This window comes from Aspergillus bombycis, assembly GCF_001792695.1.
Source record: "Aspergillus bombycis strain NRRL26010 chromosome Unknown contig00001, whole genome shotgun sequence".
NCBI lineage: Eukaryota > Fungi > Ascomycota > Eurotiomycetes > Eurotiales > Aspergillaceae > Aspergillus > Aspergillus bombycis.
Window position 1 is genome coordinate 295,613 of NW_019170003.1, and position 19,858 is coordinate 315,470.

Below are 19,858 nucleotides of genomic sequence, written 5' to 3' on the forward strand. Positions count from 1 at the left end.
CAAGTGCAGTTTTTGGTACGGAGACACAAGTGCAGCCTTCTGCGCTGGGTTGCAGGAGCCTTGTTGCGAGCCTGGGCTGGCCATGTCGTCGTGTGCGCTTGACAGTAGACCTGTCATTCTTAATGGGTGCATTCCCCTCGAATTGCGCACTCTATCAGAAGGCTGCAGCCAGGCTGACGTGGCTTGCACGCTATTTCCCAATAAAGAAACCAATATAGTGTTCCTGATCGAGTATAATCATGAGCAAGTAGAATGCTCTTGAACGAGTACATTCAACTCGCTACCAAGACAAATCCAGAGCCGTCACCCAAATGACATACTTCAGCCCTTACAGCCGCAATAACATAGAAATAAAACACTAATAATACATCAGAGCCTGATATGTTGCGTCTCGCCTACATCGTCCTGGCTTGATAGGCACTGTAGTAAAGCAGAATAATGGATAAAATGGTTTGCCAATATCTCCCAGAATATTTGAGTTTACCTTAATACCGCTTCATCATAGCCTCATAAAGCCTGTAATAGCAATTCCAGCGATAGCAAAGATCGCCGCCCACCGGATCAAGGCCTGTTGGGCATGATACCTCGCAGTGCGGGCGACCCCCTCGGAATCATTGACATGCGGGAAGGGTATATCGGTAAGGACATCCTTGCGCAGCGATTTACACAGCGGCTCCCAACCCTCTCGAACATCAAAAAATACCAGTTGCTCGGCGGGGACATTCTCCTGCAGCCAAGCCACATGCCTGGAATAGATCACCCCCTGGGGAATGGTATCGCTCACCTCCTTCTCCGAGTTAAACCGCCGACCATCCGCATACAGATTGCTCCACTGCAGGCGCACCAACCAACTATAATCTACAAAATGTCTCATCCCCGGTAGTGAAGGAGGAGAGCCTTTAGGAGCCACAGGCGTGTATAGCTATGGAGCTGTTTCATGCTCTTCCCCCAGGCGATGGGGTCTCGTACAGTACAGATGACCTTGGCATCCGGGTAGAGCTGGAGTAGCTCTGGAAGGAGCTGACAGCCTGGAGTGTCGGTGATAGCTGCATAGCCATTAAGTCGAACCTTGATGAGGGACAAGACTGTGGCCCTATCGCCCTCCAGCCATGCACGGAGGATGCGAATCCATGATTTCAACTCGCAAGGCGAGCCGCGGGTAATCTGGGTGCCGCCATGGTAGACAGGGCCATCGAGAAGGATGGCCAAGGCAGTGCTGAAGGATGCAGTGCCAGTACGGGGTAGTCCGGCACCGATCACTTGGATCTGGGTCCCTGGCTTGGGAACCGAGGCGGTTTGGCCCATGGTCTGGTTGGGGTTGGTGATAATCAAAATAGACGGAGAGGTATTGTCCAGAAGACACGGGCAGTTGTGGATAGAGTTCCCATGGTCATTCTAAGTTAGATTACTATTTATATTTCAAATCAAGCCATTGGACCAATAATTGATCGAAAGTTCGACCAACCTGAGGTATTTATGATCTCGGAATGCGTTATGAAAATATAAAAGAAATTGAATATATTAGAGACGCAAAGGTGGAAGATTCGCTCAGCTAGGGTTGATTCCTAGACTTCTCGAACTTCAAAATTGACCCGACAGAAGTCGACCTTGAATCTTCCCTAAACTTGAGCTACTCTGTTGAATCTAATGAGTCTTGGTGGTGATCTTCTCACCGCTATTTACCATCACAGGTATTAATTATTAAATAATCGGCATTCGAGGATCCGGGTCCTGCCAAATTCGATCTTGCTGGAAGCTCTGGTCCCTGGACTATGGTGTAGACTTCGTGTGACAACCGCCACCCACGTAGATGTGATGGAGCTACACCACCAGTTCACCGGACTTCTCTTTGAGAACAATATGTCCATTTCGATGTTAGAGCCGGGCCGACCATCGAATGAGAATGAATTACACAGTGAGATGTTGGATTTGTGGAACTGCTGAGTAGGACAACTTGATATTCTTGACCGGAGATATTACAGACAGTGCAGCGTGCTGATGTGCGCTTTGGGGAGTGGTTACCGAGCTGGTCATGGGATAATGTCTCAGTTTCTCTTCGCTTTTGCCTTAGCATGTCCTTTCCTCACAGGTTTTACCGTCCTCGTAATGTTTCCAGGGTTAGGAGGGATTGATTTCCAGGGGATGCTGGGTGCGTATAGCCCTTTGTTATGTATTCACATGAACAAGACTGTTTTCCATATAATCTGATATTCTCCGTGTAGATAGAATTCAACTTTTCGGATGGATAATAATAATAATAATGATGATGATGATGATAGTACTAAAATACCCATTCTTCTAATCTATCTACGAAATATAGGGGGATAAATGCTCTCAATCAGGTCCTCCCTCAACACGCAATGCCAAGGGTGTACAACATAGAGAATGACCTTTCAGCAACACTAACCATGTTGCATTCATAATCACTCGGTACTATTCTTTACGGATACCAACAATTTTCACTCGGATTCTCCAGGGTCCATCCTTGGCCCGTGGAAGTAGTTTGTCTCGCGCAAAACGTATATCCTCTGCAGTCGTCTGGTATAGTTCTAGATCGAATCGACGGACAATGGCTGCTAGGGCAGTATGTAATTCCGCATAAGCCAGGCTGGGGCGTGTGAAGTTAGCGGGCGGAGTGGGTTATTAAGTGACTTCAACCTACTTCATTCCTATACAGGACCGTGTGCCTTTGCCGAATGTCACCAGAAATCTTGAAAGCCCCTCATTGCGCTCGGCCGCGAGCACCCAACGTTCAGGGTGAAACCTCTTGGGATTAGGAAAGATTTCTGGATCCGTATGCATGAAATGTTGGAGCATACTAACGGGAGTCTGCTTTCGTTGATCAGTAGTGCCGGCTATTCCCAGATCTGATCAAGAGACAACATACCCCGGGTGGAATATCACAATCCTTGTATTTTAATACGTCCGTCGTTGAGACTCTCTGTTGCCGCATAGCTAGACCAGAAAAGCGTAAGGCTTCATGAATAACCCCGTTCTGTGGAATGAGGTATCAACAAAGACCCCAGGAACGAGCACTGCAGAGAAGTACTATACATACTAAATATGGCAACCTTTCAAGCTGGCGCCACGTCACCAGGTTTTGCGGGGCGGGCATTACTTGTTCAAGCTCTCTACGAAGTTTTAGAAGGGTCGATTGATCACTGAGGACGTGGAATATAGCCACTCCTAAGGTAGTCGCTGTGGTCTCTGTGCCGGCAGCAAACAGGACCAATCCCTCATCCTCGAGGCGTCGCAACGTTCGTTCCTCGGGAGGGACATCTGGAGCTGTCAGAGCATGAAACATGGTCATCCTCTGAGATGTGGACGTGTCCTTCTCCCGAAGAACCTCTATTGATTTCTTTCTTACCCCACCCAGCAGGTCGTACATCGCCGCTCGGGCTGGAAAGACCTGAGTCATGAACCACGAGGGTATTAATCGCAAAACTCGCTGGAGGAGAGGGAAAAACCTGTGCAGGTGGATTTGCGCCGTCCCTTCCTGAACCACCTTGACAATGCCCCTTCCGATGTTCTCGGGGTCTTGGAGCCCATAGCTCTCTCCATAGGCATATTGTGTGATGACGTCGCCTGTCAACGCTTGGAGTCTGTCGATGAGCTCTACGACGGAGTCTTCCTTGTACGCTGTAATAAGGCTATCTAAGAACCTCGAAAGCGACTCGTGGATAATAGGCTCAATCTTCTCGATCGACCGTCTTGAAAAGAAGGATGTGAGCAGTTTCCGGCGCATGCGATGCTTATGATGGCTAACTGTTGAAACCAACGCGGTGGGGGAACTGAATATCTCGACGGATTTGGCATCTTTGTCTCGTATCCCGTGGGCTGGAGCATAGAGTTCGTCATAGAAATACGGATCTTTTATGTGGACTTCACGGGGGTTGATCCGTACGATGGGGCCTATACAATGGTAAGGATGCAGTGCGGTTATTCAGCTGCTGGCAATACCATAGACCTGATGCATCTTTTCGATTTCCCAAATGAACAATCCACCGCGGATGACATCGTGATAGAACTCGTAGAGATGAGTGACTGCTGCAAGCTTAGGACCTGGTATATGATGGAGTGGGTCAAAGTATAGACGATAAATCGACCGCACAATCAAAGCGACAGAGAAGAGCAGTATGATAGAGATAATGAAGTGCTCCTTGACGGAAGCCAAAACGGTGGTGGCCGTAATGAGACCCATGATTTCGGGAACATTTGCAAGTTGTAGGACGGAGAAATGAGGAAGCATACGTATTATATGGGTTTCACAACCTAAGGTACTACTGCTAGTCTACGGTACATAACATTGTACAGTGCGGTCCTTCGTGCTAGACATTATACCCAGGCCGAGGAACTTTCGGCTGAGCAGTACTAAAGCCTAGACAAATAAAAGAAGAATACGAAAAACAAAATAAAATAACTTTATCAAAGTAAGTGTTGAGATCCTTACACCACAATAACCAAGAGCTGGTCAACGACCCATAGAGTGACTTGTAACACCGAGCACTATTATTCAATACCGATCGTTTTATAACCGAGGGAATTGAAAACGAGACCATGTGCTCATGAGAGCATCCTTTCGAGTGGCATTGATCATGCAGAGAGGACCAGGTATAATGTATGCGGAACCAGGATCCTTCCTGCAACGGACGATATAGTCTCTGGGCCGAATCACTAGGTGATCTCTGACATAGTTACGACTTTTCAATAGTTAGGCTATCAGGTCAATATAATCTCGATCAACTGATTGATGAATACAGCCAAACAAACTAGTGTACCTAGACCTGATCTTGTGTATGTCCAACAAGGCACAAGCAGCTATGAGGGAACTCTCTCACTGCAACACCACCAACTTCTACAAGCAGTGATGGCGATAAGATAGGTGTAGGGAGGTATGTGCATTGTCCAGGCAAAAGTATAACCTCCGGATGTAATACACGTATGTAGGTTCCCCCGGTAGTTTGGTATTAAAACATTGTCCTACCGTCAAACTCAAGCAGTGGCAAACCCCTGTTGCTAACTCCTGGCATTTGGGATACCGGGTGCAGCCGAAGAACGCCTGGTAACAGTTCCAGAATAGGCAAACTCCCAACCGGCATGGGACTTATGAGCAGCTCGTATCCAAGAGACTCCATAGGTCACTCTTAGCCCAATACCGCGGTGATGTATTACGTAGATAGCCTACTGAAGGGCGCACATGTCTTCTAATCCCGACGAGGTGGACGCATGCTTGTAATCGTTATTTAAGATGTGGCCGAAACCAGGCGTTTCTGGGCCCATTCCAACCTCATCAGCCATTCAAGTATAGTTTCCGTTTATTCAACATTTGGGTATCCATCAAGCAATATGAGTGACAATCCACTGGCTGTGTTTGTCGATATGAGGGAACGAAGCTTGTTTGAGAGCTTGGATAGGGGTTACCATCCAACCTACGGACTGGGTACAATGTCTGGGAATGAATACGATACTGCATGGATTTCAATGGTCAGAAAGCCGACCCCAGGTAACACTGTCTGGGCGTTTCCAGCTGCCTTTCAGGCACTTCGTCAGCGACAAAGCCATCGTGGTAGTTGGGGTGAAACCACTTCTGAATTGGACTCCATTGCCAGCACATTAGCAGCTCTCCTTGCACTGCAAATACATGCGAGGGACTCCTGTGGCATAGCCCGTCAAGACCTCAACACACGAATCCTCAAGGCGAAGGCATTTCTAGATACTGCTTTGAAAGGGCTGAACGACTTGCTAACAGCATGTACTTTGCCCGTTAGTCTAGAGCTTCGGTTACCGGCATTGTTGGATCTCCTGGAAGCGGAGGGACACACATTCGACTTTGATCGAACATATTTGACCCAGCTCCAATCGAAGAAACTTTCAAAGATCAACTTCGATACCATTTTCAGCGGCCAACAAACCTCACTTCTGCATTCGTTGGAAGCTTTGATTGGAAAGATTGACTTCAAAGGGCTGTCCCATTATAAAGTTCTTGGCAGCATGTTGGCATCTCCATCTGCGACAGCAGCGTATCTGATGCATAATTCTGTTTGGGATGGTGAGGCCGAGGAATACATTAACTGTGCAATATCCAATGGAGCTGGCCATGGATCAGGGCTTGTGGCTGCAGGATTTCCAACCACGGTATTTGAATGGGCATGGGTACGTTCAATTTGCTTCGTTAACATTGATGGAAATTCTAATCCAGGAAGGTGACAACGAACTTGATGCGCCATGGCATTGAGCCAAGTAGCAGTCTTAAAGAAGTTGGCAAGCAGATCGAAAGCGAAATTGAGCTACATGGACTAGTGGGGTTTGGTAGAGTGCCGTCAATCTAGACTTTGGCTCCTTTCGCTAACATACTGTGAACAGTCCCGAAGGCATGTCCTGACGCCGATGACACAGCCAAGGCCTTAGCAGCCCTTGTGCTTCAGGGAGCACGATACTCACCACAGGCATTGATCGACCGATTTGAACGAGAAAGTCATTTTGTAACATATCTATACGAGGCCCATACTAGCATAAGTACCAATGCTAACGTTCTCACTGCTCTGATGTTACTTTCCACGGATGGGCGCTACCAACCACAGATTGAAAAATGTATTCGCTACCTGTGCGAGGCATGGTTTCACTGTGACCGAATGGTAACGGACAAATGGGTATGTGGAACTGGAATATTGGGAAACATCTACTTGGCTCTAAGGATTTTAGAACATCTCACCCTATTACCCGACAATGCTAATATGCGAAGCCTTGATGTCCTATATCCAGCGCTGGAGTGAAGGGCACTTGGCCGCATTACCCGACGATCTTATGAAATTTCAACTCCCGATCACATTATTTCAATCCCTATTCCGAACATTGCGCACCCAAAATCAAGATGGATCCTGGGGAAGCTCGGGCTCGGCTGAAGAGACAGCCTATGCGCTCCTGATCCTGAAAAAGGTGGCGTCTTTTAGCTTCACAGACGTGATATCAGCCGAGGTTAAAAACGCCATTAGCAAAGGTGTCCAATTCATTCTGACGAAAGGCCAACGGTCACCGACAGACGACCTACTTTGGCTGGACAAAACCTTGTATGCCATACCGACTGTGTCAGACTCCTACATCGTGGCTGCTGTGAAGTCTACCGGCACTTTCGACAGACTTGCCGAAATACCTCATCAGTTTGGAGACATTTCAACTACAATGGTTCGCAAGATGACAGATTACTTTGCTCAATTGCCATCTCAGATGGAGACACCCGAGTGGGTTATACAAGCTTCAGTTATAGAAGCAATTCTCTTCAGCTACAGGTTAAAGACGCTGGATGTATTTTCCACCGGAAAAGCCCTCGGAGAGCAATACATTAAATATGCCGCCTGCTTCTGGACAATGGCCAACAATTCAAGCCCCGAGTATCTCCTAAGTACACGGATAATCTACAGCATGGTAGAGCTTTCCATTGGTATATTCCAAGAAGACGATTTGATGGAAAGGTCCTTGGGGAATCTACCGGATTCTACCACCGGCATTATAGTCGACTATATTGATGAACTGTGCCATGAAGCCGATCTTTGCAAAGATAGCTCTGTCCACGAACCTTCGTCTAGAACGAGTATCTCCAATATAGATGAGGCAACCCTCGTTCGTCTCAAGAGGGTACAACAAGATATAGGAACTTGGTTCCGTTTTGTTTTAGATGACAACCTCCAGGCGAATGCTAGTCCTTATGATAGGCGCAACCTGCAACAAGAATTGAAGATGGCGAGTTTGACTGCGACACAACAAGCGAAAGCGCGTAGATCACTCAACAATGACCTTGGAAATTCTGACACAGGGCGTGTTGTTGTCAGTACAGGTCAGACATTCTATACCTGGCTACATACATGTGCTATTTATGACGTCAAGAGCTCACTTGTTTCCAAATCGCTTCTTTGTAAGATTGGGAATGGTGAGGACGTCTTCACTACCGCCAAAGAAAAGTACCTCGCCGAGAAGTTATGGCGGCACATATCCGTGGAACACAGGCTTTGGAATGACTTCGGTAGCATTGAGCGAGACCGCCTCTCATCAAACCTCAACTCAGTCAATTTTCCCGAATTCTCGTCCCCTCAAAGCCTCGAGGCAGGTGGTGATGTGGGGGCGCAGTTGATTCAGCTCGCAGAGTACGAGCGCAAATGCACTCGGTTATGTTTAGAGGACTTATCACAGATTTTGGAAAGTTCCGGTCGTCAAAAGATCTCGCTGTATTTACAAATGTATTACCGTTGTTGTGTGATCTATCCTGAAACCTGTGTTAAGTATGCTTTCGCCTCCACCACGGCGACGTGACGGTCATGTATATGGAATGGATAAAATGCCTATCGCGATGGTCTCTCTCTGGTTACTGAAAAGGGGATACGCAATTGATACCATGATGCTTGATACAGGGCAATTAACCATAGCATTGGCCCTTACAGTCTGACAGAGATGTTTCATAACACTTCGGCGCCCCAAGTGGAATACTTAAGTTGATAATGTAGTGGGTTCAATCTTGTTCTATGAATATCCTGTATATAAGAGCAATAGAGAATTCAAAAAGACGATCTCAACCCTACATGTAGATGTATTCTAACGGAAACATGGTATCGAACAAGAGAAGTCCCCTCAAAGACGCCAATACTCAAAACTCGATAATTCTGTGAGTTTTGGCTAGATATAGTAGACACATTGCACAGTCTGGCGGACACCGTGAAGACTTTTACAATACAAGAGTTCCAAGTCTTTGATTAGTAAAATGCACTCGAATCTCAGTCACAGATGGGCAGCCACCGTCGCAGTTTTTGGAGCCGCTGGGATGTATCCCCCGGGGGTCTTCTCCGACTCGATATTCATAGCATTAAGAAGGTGACATTAGATTTTGATATTGAAGTCCTTATAAGGACTATAGATCAGGTAGATACCTCTATCTAGTGTCAATCCAGGAGGGGCCTATAGTCAGTAAGAAACTGGCTATACTATTTTCCATAATCAGAAAATGGACAGCACCTCCCAACGAAGCCCCTCAAGGGTCACAAGTTGAATATTGTAGAAGGCGAGACGCCTACCGGCCAGCTGACATGCTGTCGTATTACGTATATACCTTTTTAGTGACGCATGTAAGAATGCGCCTTTTCCTTGACAATGACAGGGGGGACAAACATCCCCATGGATGTTCAAGGAGGGCTATCGTTTGTCATGCCATCCTCCTTCGTAGTTGATGGGATGTAGGATCATCAGACATCTTACCGGCAGAGAAATAGCAGGCTGGTAGACCCTGGCATCTACAGACTTTTCTGTATGCATTCGTGTCCAAGAGTGCAGCATCCAATCGGCATCGTCAATCATAGCCACCAGAGCTATAGGATCCCGCTTTGGATGTTCTGCAGCGGAAGGCCACCCCTTTCTGCACTAAGCATGCTTGTGCTGACACTCCCCCCTCAAAGATGTATAATACACCCTCTTATTAGTGGTCGGGTGATCAGCGTATGTTCGAGGCTGACTGACTTCTACTTATGAAGTCAGCTAGTAGATCAATATGCGCGGATTACAGAATGATATTCCTACCTCTGTCACACCCTGCATGAATGGTTTCTACCCATAGGTAGGTCCTCCAATTCCTCTCCATGCTAGGGCGGATACAGAACAGCCATTATTCGATGTTAGGTACTCCACCTGCATGTAAGACACTCTTTATACAGTTGTCATTCGCTGTGTTTCAACGAGTCTTCAGCCCCAGCAGCCTCGAAGTGCTCGATGTAACCCAAGCCCGCCAAGCTCCTGTTTGACCCCACGACTCTTGCTGTCTCAATATTGACAAACAACTGTTTCTTTCCTTGTTTCCAGAGTTGATAGCAGAGGACAACGATTCCAGGCCCATTCTTAGCTCTGCATGACAGCAACCAACAGCAGCATCGCATCCGCATTATTGGACAGTTTAGCTTGAGGGAAAGCTTTCAGTGTGAATAGACTCAGAGATACAGTCTAGACTCAACCCTTGGCCAGTTTGATTTACCGTAGCAGTCGCTCTCTCCGCACAATCCAATGGGTATGACTGGTCGAGGCTAGAAAACATCCAGGATGTGGCATGTCTGATAGAGAGCGAGGGGGACTTTGGTACTAGTTGGGTCAGCCTGTGAGCATTCTGGAGTGTGAAGAATATAAATAATGCGACAATAATCTCGGGGTGGTGCCAATCCTTCGTAGAGACAGGTTACGTTTCAAGTTAATTGTTGCTTCTCGTCTTGTATAGATATCTATTGTTGGACAATAGCCACCATATCTGGACGGTATGCCCTTACCTTCCCAGTCTCCTTCTCCCAAGGCTTCTACCCTTATTTTATTCCTTTTTTCCTTTCTTCGCTATTTTCATATTCATATTCCCTCTGTTCGTTGCATTTTCCCTCTTCCTGCCCTATGATGCTGGAACTGATCTACTATCTATCACCCATCAAGCACGCAAAGGGCTGATTTCTGGCGCAGGAATACTCTGGCAAAATGCTTCTAAAGTTTCCAGTATACTACACAGCCCTGCTCGTCCTCACAATCGCCGCCGTAGCGAAGCCGCAATGTGACCCAAACAAAATCAAAAGTCTCGAGCTCCGTGAGGTGTCAACTAATGACGCCGCGAATAATCTCGAAGCACGAGATACAAACGAGGAATGGGAGACCGTCACCACATATACCCTGGACGATGATGAGGATAGTAATATCCAAGACAAGACCGATGCCGATGCGATCAACCCCCTCGCCCCTAGTCACTGCTCAAACTGTGCTAAGATTAAGAAGGCGAAGCAAAGTATAAGGGGAAGTGTGATCCCAAGAACAGTCTGGGCTGGAAGTCTTCTCATAACTGTAAGGGGACGAGCTATCTGTGTGTACAGAACGGGAAGGCTACATGCTATGGGCGGCCGCTGTCTAAGTTGAACATGGAGAATGGAGAGTGTTTCAAATAAGGGGGGTTTGGTAGTAGGTATAACAACTGCAATGGATGGTGGAGCATACTCAACATATGCTTCTTGGCTGAAGCAATACAGCTGGTAATCGCTTTTAGCATGAGCTTTAGCACGACTGCATTTCAATCCTCGAGCGTATATACATGAGTGGTGTCTTAAGTATTCTTATTGTAGGCCATGGTATTCAGACTGATGGAAATCATGATTACGCCGTTGCTCTTTGGCTAATCCAGAGTTAATGTGTAAATATGCCTTTCCGATATGTTTCATGTTGATTATTCCTCAGAGATTGGCCTAATTCTGGCATTCCTAAGTGACTTCGTCTACTCATGCTGATAGATTCGAGCATCATCAAAGCGCATTCGACCATTTTTCCACCCATGATGTAACCTTTCAACCCCAGACCAGCTTGGAATGTTAGGGCCACTGAAACAATTCGTTACAGTGCGTATAGGAAAGGAAAAGAAAACGTATCAGTTGATTCAGTCATTCTCAGTCCATCTTCTTATTGAGCCGATCTGATAGATACATCCTGGGTTACATCCGCTCCTTTGTCTTTAATCCTTTTCCCCCGTTTTCCCTTCACAGTACCCAAAAGGCTGGATAGTACCCGAATTGTGAGAGCAGTTGTTACCGACAAGCCAGATATTGAGAAAATCGTTCAAGTCAACCGGGCCATATTCAAGCTTGTTTGCTTGGCATCTCTTTGGGAACTACCAATTTGGAACCGAATAACATAGTCTGCACCAATCTCGGTTTTTTGAAAATATCGTGTACCAGAATAGCTGAACCGCGGTGTCAGTAGTAGATTCCTCCGTATTATTATACTCCAGTAAGCATTACCTCCAGTGGATGAGCCCCATCACAACGTCTTTACATCCCCTCACAAAAGCATCTGAAATCTGCGTTGAGGTTTTACCCAGCCCCAGTGAAAGTATATTCTCTACCTCTTGGAACTTTGAGGCTTCTTCCGTTGCGAATGCGTAGCTTGTTTGCATTGCGTCATTGCATTGGATCCCTTTATTTAGCATCAATATCGGGATGAGGTTTTCGATCTGCATGTCATTCTGTTTGACCTATCAGCTGCCGCTTAGAACCCACCAGACAGAACAATAGTATACAATTTCCTTTCGCATGGAGAACATATCATTTGTTCTATGAGGGCCCGGGTGTTAACCTAGATACAATCTTCTCTTAGCAGGAAGAACATACATGTGGACCAGGTAGGAGGTGTGTTTCCACAGTTTCTTCATGTAAGGATTCTCAACGGTGGCTTTAGTAATATCGAGGTCGTAGGCGAATCTGCACCAGTTAGACAAATCACTGGAAATCGGAAGACACGCATACGGAATTGTGGCAATGACCGGGTAAACACCTGCTGTACATTCTCGGCGCTCCCAATATTCCTGGAGGGAAGGAACTCTTCTGTTGTTACTGTACAGACTGTCCACATTATCCACACTGGCAACATACTCAACCATGCGGTCCAGAAGAATGGCACGAGTTTCTGATATGCCTTCTAAGTTTTGATCATGCAATTTCTAGGGAAGGACGGAGACCCATGCCGTACCTTTCGAACAGACTTCACGGATGTGTGAACCTACTTCATCCCAGCATAGTAAAGCTTTCTGTAATTCAAGCGTAAACGGCGACAGGTCAGGCGGGTCTCGCGCATCAAGGAGTTGATGCTCAAAATATTCTATGCTTGCTTGCCGGTAGCATTTTGCGCCCTCGGAGTTGTATTTCAAGGAACCGCAATCGAAGACTTTTCAGAGGAGGTTAGTGAATACGGCCGGGGTATTTGAGTACGACCCAGTACGTTCGACCTACTGTCATCCCAGATGAAATACTGCATCATTATATAAGGCCGCAGCGTCAGCAGTAAGAGTATGAATCCGACAAATCGAAAGAATAGCCAACTTACCCATGCAAAGGATTTTGCTACCGTGCAGAGCTTCTCAAATGAAGCTTCTGCACATAACATGGCAGCGAAGAGACCGAACTCGGCTTTTTGAAGCTTGCAACTGATCCTCGCATCATCCACCCAGCTGTTATTCTTCTTCAACTTCTAGTCCTCCCTAACGTTTGTGAGATTAGGGCACTGACCGACTAATCCAAGGGTTTAGAATCTCATTCCTTGCCCTTTGGTACTCGGGATGTATCCTCGGTCCCCATTCAGGGAATAGGTTATAGATATTAGGAATACTAACATCCTGACCCTGCAGATTCCGTCTAAAAGCTGCGTAGGACAGCGGAAGTTCATTCAATTGAGTCATAGTAGCCCAGGTAAACGAGGAAAATACAGCTCGCCGTGGTTAGAAAAATGGTCAGCGTGGTCAGATATTGCCAGGAAATTTCTCTACGCACATAAAAATTTGTAAAATCACCACCTTACTGTGGCCTAGACAAATATAGAACATGGTTACATTCAGCATTTTTTGTCGCCCTAAATAGTGGATATATATGATTCTGAGATATCCTTAATACATGCCTAGACAATTTACGCTTGCGGCTTAGGTATTCACCTATAGAAGTCCTTGGCAACCTAAATGGTGAGTAGCTTTAGTATCTCTATTTCTACTAAATTTAAAAGAAGGCGATGGTTGGGGTAGAAAGAAAGGCTACAGTGTACTAGCGGTACTCTGTAGGCAGCGGAAGTGATAGCCTTACTATGATAGTTAACATGGTTTAACCTTAACCATAATTAAAGGTTTTTTAAGGTTTACCCATCGGCGTCATTAGGAAAAAGATCGGTGCGATTGCTGAGGTCGGAGCGGATTTACTGTCGGCATGGCTTGAACTGGGTAAAATATTTTCTGTAAGTCTGTTGCTACTAGTATTATACACCCACTCTTTTCGATCATAATTCTGTGATTGAATCAGGATCAGTATCCAATCTCGATGCATGTAAAGTGCCCACCGAGAAGTTAAGAAAAATAGAGAATAAAACGATATAGATATAATATATGAAAAACTTACTACTTCGTATATAGTATACTTATGTAGAATACAGTTAGTAACGATTTCGTTTAGGGCCGCTGATCGTGGTCAGAAAAATACTGTGTACTCTGTAACCGTGTTCGTGTTGCGCAAAAGTACTTTTTAACCCGCTTAATCCTTCTTACTACGAATACTGGCTGTCATGTGGCTGGGTGAGCAGATGACGTTTGAAATCAAAACTATATATTTTTTAGAGTAATCCTGGACTACTCATGGTTGTTTAATACCATCGAGTGTATATAAATCAGCATCCTCAGCGTCCTTATTGTATGCCGTGGCATCAACACATATGGAAACCACGGACATAAGGCAGTGAGTGCCTTGGTATCAACTTTCATAAAAGAGTCCTTGATCATGTAATTTCAATCCTCAGTGATTGAATGAATAGGGAGCTCCCGGGTAGCTCCACAGCGTCCCTTGGACAGCATGCTGCTGGACGAATTCCTGACAAAGGCCGATGTCGTCTGCTGCTCGGCCAGGTGAAAGATCCACAGCTATGTATTCTAACAATGGATTTGTGTCCTGGGACAAGATATTGGAAACAGACCGATCAGAGTGCTGAAGACGCATCATGTGCCCCAGAAAGCTCATCCGCCAGTCGGATTCTCGCGTATAGAACTCTATCTCATGACCTTTTGCAGTGTTTACAATCACAACACGTTTCAAGAATGACCACCACTTATGGCCCTCTAGACCCCGGTCTATGGGCTCTGTTAGACTATCCGGCCGTGTGAGGACCAGATGGGTGAGGTTTGAACACCGCTGAAGAGCCTGTAGGAACCCAAGCCCTTCTACGCTCTGGTTGTATAGCGCGAGGTGTTTGAGACGTGGCCATAATGACCATACGGGTGGTTCAGTTCCATGCTCTGTAGTATCGCAATACATCTCGTCCTGAACAGAACAGAACTCTTCCAGCTTCGTTAGGCGGACGAAGGATGCCCGTAGTATTTTTCGTAACCCTTGTACGTCTTCGTCCGGATAGAGGTACCGCAGCGGAACATCGATAACGAGACGCCGTAGATTACCACAGACATACGATGACAGTTGGCCAACCTGCTTTACCACCTGGGGCTCCTCTAGGCTATTGTTGGGGAATGGAGCCAAGAAGAGTCCCATCGGATCTGCTTCTTGTTTTCCATCGTCTGTGTGAAGCTGCGGAAGAACATGATCCAGCCGTTTTTCAGAGTCAAGGTATAGGCAGTGCTTGAGAAGAAGTCGTTTTGCTGTGCGGTGTGTGAGGCTGGATACGAGAGTGAGGCTGATTAATGTTTGGGTCACCGGGTGCGCTGGTGGGAATGCGACAGTATGAGCTGATGGGACAAGACATTCGATGATATGTAGAATCACCTCAGCAGGGATATGAGGCATGTTACTCCGATTATGGCGACAAGTCACAAGCCAGAGAGGTTGAATGGTGAGGGTTGTAGATTGATGCCTAGCGCAGGCGGGGGTGGTATTCAAAGGAATGTCTGGCAATGACCCCCCTGGTGAGATTGACCAAGTGGTAAGATTGATCAGGGATTGGAAGTCTGACAATCTCAATAATACCTCGATGTACACACCAGGTACCTCGAGGATGCCGAGGACAAAGAAAGGGTACCTCTTTTAGACAATGCCACCTCTACCCAGCATCCACCAATCACAATGAGACCGCCCATCTGACCCCACGTGCCTCTTTTAGGACCCCGAATTCAGGCGAGCCAGTCAGGCCCCCAAGAATTATCATCGGATCACACCCTCTTCTCCAATGCCGATGGTATGAAGGTAGCCAAGTCGTGCAGTCAATGCCGCGTAGCCAAACGGAAGTGTACGCCAGATCCTATCCGCGATGGTCGCTGTCTACAATGTTCCACCAGACATCAATCTTGCTCATGGTCTGCCACTCGAAACACGAAACCTCTGTTGCTTCCTGTTGATTCTCCATCCCCTAATCCCCTAGTGCGGGTAGTGACGATAGAAGATGACGTTCGCGACGAGCTCGTGGATTTGTATCTGAAGCTCATACACGATAAGCCTCACACGCTTTTCCATCCGTCACATCTAAAATCCCGGATACGCAATGGGTCTTTAGCGAAAGGAACCCTCTATAGTATCTTGGCGCTGGCAGCTCGGTAAGTCAACTGTGCAGCTGCGGGAAAGAATAGAGATCTCAGCCCAGAGAAGCTAATGTATTTTGCTCCGCTGAAGATTCTCCACGGCCCAAGGGACAAGGGAACGGACCAAGCATCTCTTCTTCCAGTCAGCCAAAGACCGTGTGAAAATGTCAGTTGACGATATCTCTCTAGATACTATCCATGCCACCATCCTCATAGGGAATATCTGTGGATCCGAGGGTGATTCCAGTGGTGAGGCGTTATATTTCGGTAAGAGGATCTTCAATTACGTTCCTTTCCTTTCTTTTTTATTTCCTCTTTTGATTGCTTGCTCGATGGCGGAGACCTTGCTAAATATAATCTCAGGGATCGCATTTAGAATGGCACAGATTCTTCGTCTTCCTGAGCCGTCGCTAGACGACGATGAAGTTATGAGAGAAAGCAGACTTCGTACTTGGTGGTCACTATACATGATCGACCAATGGTCCTCAGCTGGTTTAAATATCCCCCGTCAGATCCAAGACAGTAACCAATTTCAATTGCCCATGTCTGAGTTGGACTTTCATAGCCTGGCTCCTGGACAGCCGGTTGACAATGTGTCACAGATCACCAGGCCTGGTCTCTGGGGTTATATGATTATTCTGGTACGAGTGTTCGGTCAGATACAACATCTGCATCTGCAGCTCGCCGATGGCACGTTGGGCAATTCTGGTATAGAGACTTCTACTCGTCAGTTAGCCTCTAAGTTTGAGACCTTTATTCAAAGCCTACCCTCCGGGCTCCAGCTCACCACGGAAAACATGGAAACGCATGCTAGGCTCGGTATCGGGCAAGCCTTTATTGCTCTCCACCTGGGTTATCACCACTATGCTACCCTCTTGTATTTCCCGTATCTCGGCTCTCAGTTGACTCATATCCTTGATCGGAAGCTCTTTGCCACACGATGCAAGTACCACGCGGCGGCCTTCAGCGACCTCTTGAGGTCGTCCAATGAAACAAAGGGATGCGAAGCTGTATACTTCATCGTCGCTCATATGACAGTGATATCATCTTCCGCGCTTCTTCATACACTACTCTTCGGCCAAGAGGATGAGTTATTTGACACCAAAAGGAGGTTATATTACAACTTTCAGATTTTACTGCGACTAAAGGCCTATTGGAGAGGCGTGGGCATGATGGTGAGTCTCCAGCATAAGTCAGCCGTATTTCGTCAAGCAGCTCTCTAAGAATTCTAAGATTGAACGTCTTTTTACATTTCAAAAGGCCTGCATGTTGTCGATGGATCGGATCTATACTATGGACAAATGGATCCTGAAGTTCCTACTGCAACATGCCTTGCCGATAGAGGGGAATCCTGGCCCCCCGGCCACGTTGCAGCTAGCAGAGAGAGACAAATTCGTCAACGATGCCCTGTCAATACTTCGGCCACAAGGGTCTCAATAGATATAATTTTCAAGGTATTCCTTACGCGCTACTTTTCTCGATATTCGCGGCTCTTTGAGGCATCTCCGATTCCTCCGACCTTCCCACGTTCGCATTATCTCCATCGAACAATGCCGCAATCTCCTCCAAGGTCGGGCCTTTTGTTTCTACAAACAGGAACCAAATACAGAGACACTCAACGACAAGAATACCGATATAAACAAAGTAGAAACGCCATTGCAACCTCTCCAAACCAATCGGATTTATGTATTGATTGAAGACTGATGCCGCTGATGTGCAAGCGAACGCAACAGCCATTCCCCTCGCTCGGATGTTAAAGGGCAGGATCTCTGCGCAGTAAGCCACAGTGAGTCCGGGCCACGCGAAGCCTGCCACGCCGTAAAAGAGAAATATCATTGCGATCACCGCACTTCCAGCTCCAGTGTCGCCTGTCTTCGCGTAAACAGCGGAACATCTGCGCGATTGGTCAGAAAAGCCTGAGCTGTATACGTAATGAGTGGCGGAGGGACATACCCTGTCCAAATACTGAAGCTGATTAACATGCCTACGGCAGCGATCATAAAGAGCATGCGCCGGCCAAGAACGTCAACGAGGAAGGAGGAAAATCCGATTGCGACAAGAAAGGACCAAATTTGCAGGCCTCCATTAATCACTGCCTGATCATGCGAGGACTCGATGCCGACTGAGTTCAGGATCGAGTGCAGATAATATGATACCAGGCCATTTCCCGAACACTGAGAGAAAAAGGAAACCAACACAACCAAGAGGAGGCGTTTACGATTTCCGGGTGTTTTGATAAGAGTCTGCCACCCGTTCCGGGACTCTTCCTTTTCTAGTCGCAGGGTTTCCTGAATCTCACAAAATTCAAACGCGCAAAGCTGGTCGGCTTGGTCCCCATTGCCATGGTACTATTAGGATACATGGTTAACCAAGTTAGGGTCCAAAACTCTGTTTTCCCAGAGGATTGAAATAGCCTTGTCGCACAACAGGCGATTAGCAGAGGAACACGAGAAACGCACCTTTACCAAGATACTGAAGGCTTCATCTGCCCTGTTTTTGGCGCATAACCAACGGGGGCTTTCCGGGAGGAACCAGATTCCCACAAATTGAATGGCGGGCATAGCTGCTTGCATCCCAACCGGGATCCTCCAAGATGCTTCCGAAGTATATTTAATAGTCCCAAAAACAGTCCAAGCCGCTATTATTGACCCAATATACCACAGAGTGTTGTACATGGTGGTCAATGTCCCACGGTGTTGAGGATGTGCTAGCTCTGTGATAAGCAACGGGGCCGACCCTTGACTAATGTTGGACCTGTTTTGACTTAGCCCTCGATAGATTGTGTGAGTCGAGGTACACGTACCCAAGACCGACCAGGAACCTTCCAGCGATAAACATTCCACTGTTTACAGACGGGACTACTTGTATTATTGTGCCGATAAAGATCACGACAAGCCCCACTGCTACACCAATCCTACGTCCCAAGAGGTCAGCCACATAGGAGGCTGTTGGTCCCGAAGTCAGTATCCGCGCCAGAGAATAGGGCGCCTAAGTGACATACCGAAGAAAAGAGCACAGACCCCACCAATGTTCTGAATTGCCGTAAATAGTCCAAGCGTTGACCCAGTGGGATTATCAAAGTCTATTCGCGTCGGTATTGATTGGTTTAAATGATGTATTGCATCGGCCAGGATATTCTACTTACAGGCTTGCCACGGAGCCATTGTCTGCAACCCGTTTAGTAACGAGCCATCATATCCATTAATAGTGGAACCTATGGGCAAGAGGTTAATTCATACTCGTCATGCTTAGCAAGTGACCACTTGCCAAGGAACAATAGAGGCATTGTTGCATAGAGCTTTCTTAGACCACGGAGCTTCCACCAAGTGACCTTGGGGATTTCATAGGTAGGGTGAGCATGCGTGGACGCTATCTCCGCATGTTCAATCGAGACGTCAGCCTCCTGCTCAAGGTTCTTGGAAGAGCTCATAGTAGCAGAATACGAAACCAACGTCAAAGCCATAGGAAGCGTGTATTGATAACTCTGCCAGCACAGCAAAAGGAGGAAAGGTCATCATGAAAGGCAAAAGGCAGTAGCATGCTTCTTTATACATTTCAGCGAAGGCTTCTTTAAACATCAAAACGACAGCAAAAGTTACAAGCATCACGGTGGCTTTGTTCATTCCATTCCAAATCATGTTTATCCTTGAGACATCCATGACACTGTCCCGGAAAATCGCCCCATAGAGACATTATGCGGAGAAGCGCCGGCTTATGAGCCAACGAGACTCATTCATTGCCGTCCGCACTAAATCAGAGTTGCTTTATGGTACGTGGTCCAAGCTTGCGTGTCCATTCAAAGGCCACGTTCTGGCT

General features: G+C 46.9%; 8 protein-coding genes across 8 annotated transcripts; 3 read left to right on the plus strand and 5 right to left on the minus strand.

Annotated features, from left to right (window-relative positions):
• Window positions 1-499: 499 nt before the first annotated feature.
• On the minus strand, window positions 500-1,305 carry ABOM_000111 (sulfotransferase family protein; the record flags this gene model as incomplete). Its single annotated transcript, XM_022527241.1, has 2 exons — window positions 500-832; window positions 970-1,305. 2 exons carry the CDS (start codon window positions 1,303-1,305, stop codon window positions 500-502), a joined length of 669 nt encoding a protein of 222 aa, XP_022394867.1.
• Window positions 1,306-2,433: 1,128 nt separating this feature from the next.
• On the minus strand, window positions 2,434-4,249 carry ABOM_000112 (putative cytochrome P450 oxygenase; the record flags this gene model as incomplete). Its single annotated transcript, XM_022527242.1, has 5 exons — window positions 2,434-2,608; window positions 2,663-2,829; window positions 2,888-2,995; window positions 3,059-3,912; window positions 3,961-4,249. 5 exons carry the CDS (start codon window positions 4,247-4,249, stop codon window positions 2,434-2,436), a joined length of 1,593 nt encoding a protein of 530 aa, XP_022394870.1.
• Window positions 4,250-5,346: 1,097 nt separating this feature from the next.
• Window positions 5,347-8,304, plus strand: ABOM_000113 (terpene synthase family protein; the record flags this gene model as incomplete). The annotated part of the gene is made up of 4 exons (XM_022527243.1): window positions 5,347-6,153; window positions 6,204-6,309; window positions 6,364-6,650; window positions 6,703-8,304. The coding sequence occupies 4 exons, from the start codon at window positions 5,347-5,349 to the stop codon at window positions 8,302-8,304; spliced, it is 2,802 nt and encodes a 933-aa protein (XP_022394869.1).
• Window positions 8,305-10,488: 2,184 nt separating this feature from the next.
• Window positions 10,489-10,912, plus strand: ABOM_000114 (uncharacterized protein; the record flags this gene model as incomplete). Its single annotated transcript, XM_022527244.1, has 2 exons — window positions 10,489-10,789; window positions 10,851-10,912. 2 exons carry the CDS (start codon window positions 10,489-10,491, stop codon window positions 10,910-10,912), a joined length of 363 nt encoding a protein of 120 aa, XP_022394872.1.
• A 695-nt stretch (window positions 10,913-11,607) lies between these two features.
• Window positions 11,608-13,222, minus strand: ABOM_000115 (terpene synthase family protein; the record flags this gene model as incomplete). The annotated part of the gene is made up of 9 exons (XM_022527245.1): window positions 11,608-11,731; window positions 11,790-12,013; window positions 12,068-12,101; window positions 12,159-12,248; window positions 12,294-12,453; window positions 12,517-12,711; window positions 12,777-12,795; window positions 12,871-12,994; window positions 13,053-13,222. The coding sequence occupies 9 exons, from the start codon at window positions 13,220-13,222 to the stop codon at window positions 11,608-11,610; spliced, it is 1,140 nt and encodes a 379-aa protein (XP_022394871.1).
• Window positions 13,223-14,315: 1,093 nt separating this feature from the next.
• ABOM_000116 (uncharacterized protein) lies at window positions 14,316-15,314 on the minus strand (the record flags this gene model as incomplete). The annotated part of the gene is made up of 1 exon (XM_022527246.1): window positions 14,316-15,314. One exon carries the CDS (start codon window positions 15,312-15,314, stop codon window positions 14,316-14,318), a length of 999 nt encoding a protein of 332 aa, XP_022394874.1.
• A 315-nt stretch (window positions 15,315-15,629) lies between these two features.
• On the plus strand, window positions 15,630-17,265 carry ABOM_000117 (Zn(II)2Cys6 transcription factor; the record flags this gene model as incomplete). The annotated part of the gene is made up of 3 exons (XM_022527247.1): window positions 15,630-16,057; window positions 16,134-16,309; window positions 16,406-17,265. Coding segments are annotated over 3 exons (1,464 nt in total), but the record flags the coding sequence as incomplete, so codon positions are not given.
• A 238-nt stretch (window positions 17,266-17,503) lies between these two features.
• Window positions 17,504-19,472, minus strand: ABOM_000118 (sugar porter family MFS transporter; the record flags this gene model as incomplete). Its single annotated transcript, XM_022527248.1, has 7 exons — window positions 17,504-17,936; window positions 17,996-18,390; window positions 18,502-18,796; window positions 18,846-18,987; window positions 19,044-19,124; window positions 19,188-19,256; window positions 19,352-19,472. 7 exons carry the CDS (start codon window positions 19,470-19,472, stop codon window positions 17,504-17,506), a joined length of 1,536 nt encoding a protein of 511 aa, XP_022394876.1.
• Between the last annotated feature and the right edge of the window lie 386 nt (window positions 19,473-19,858).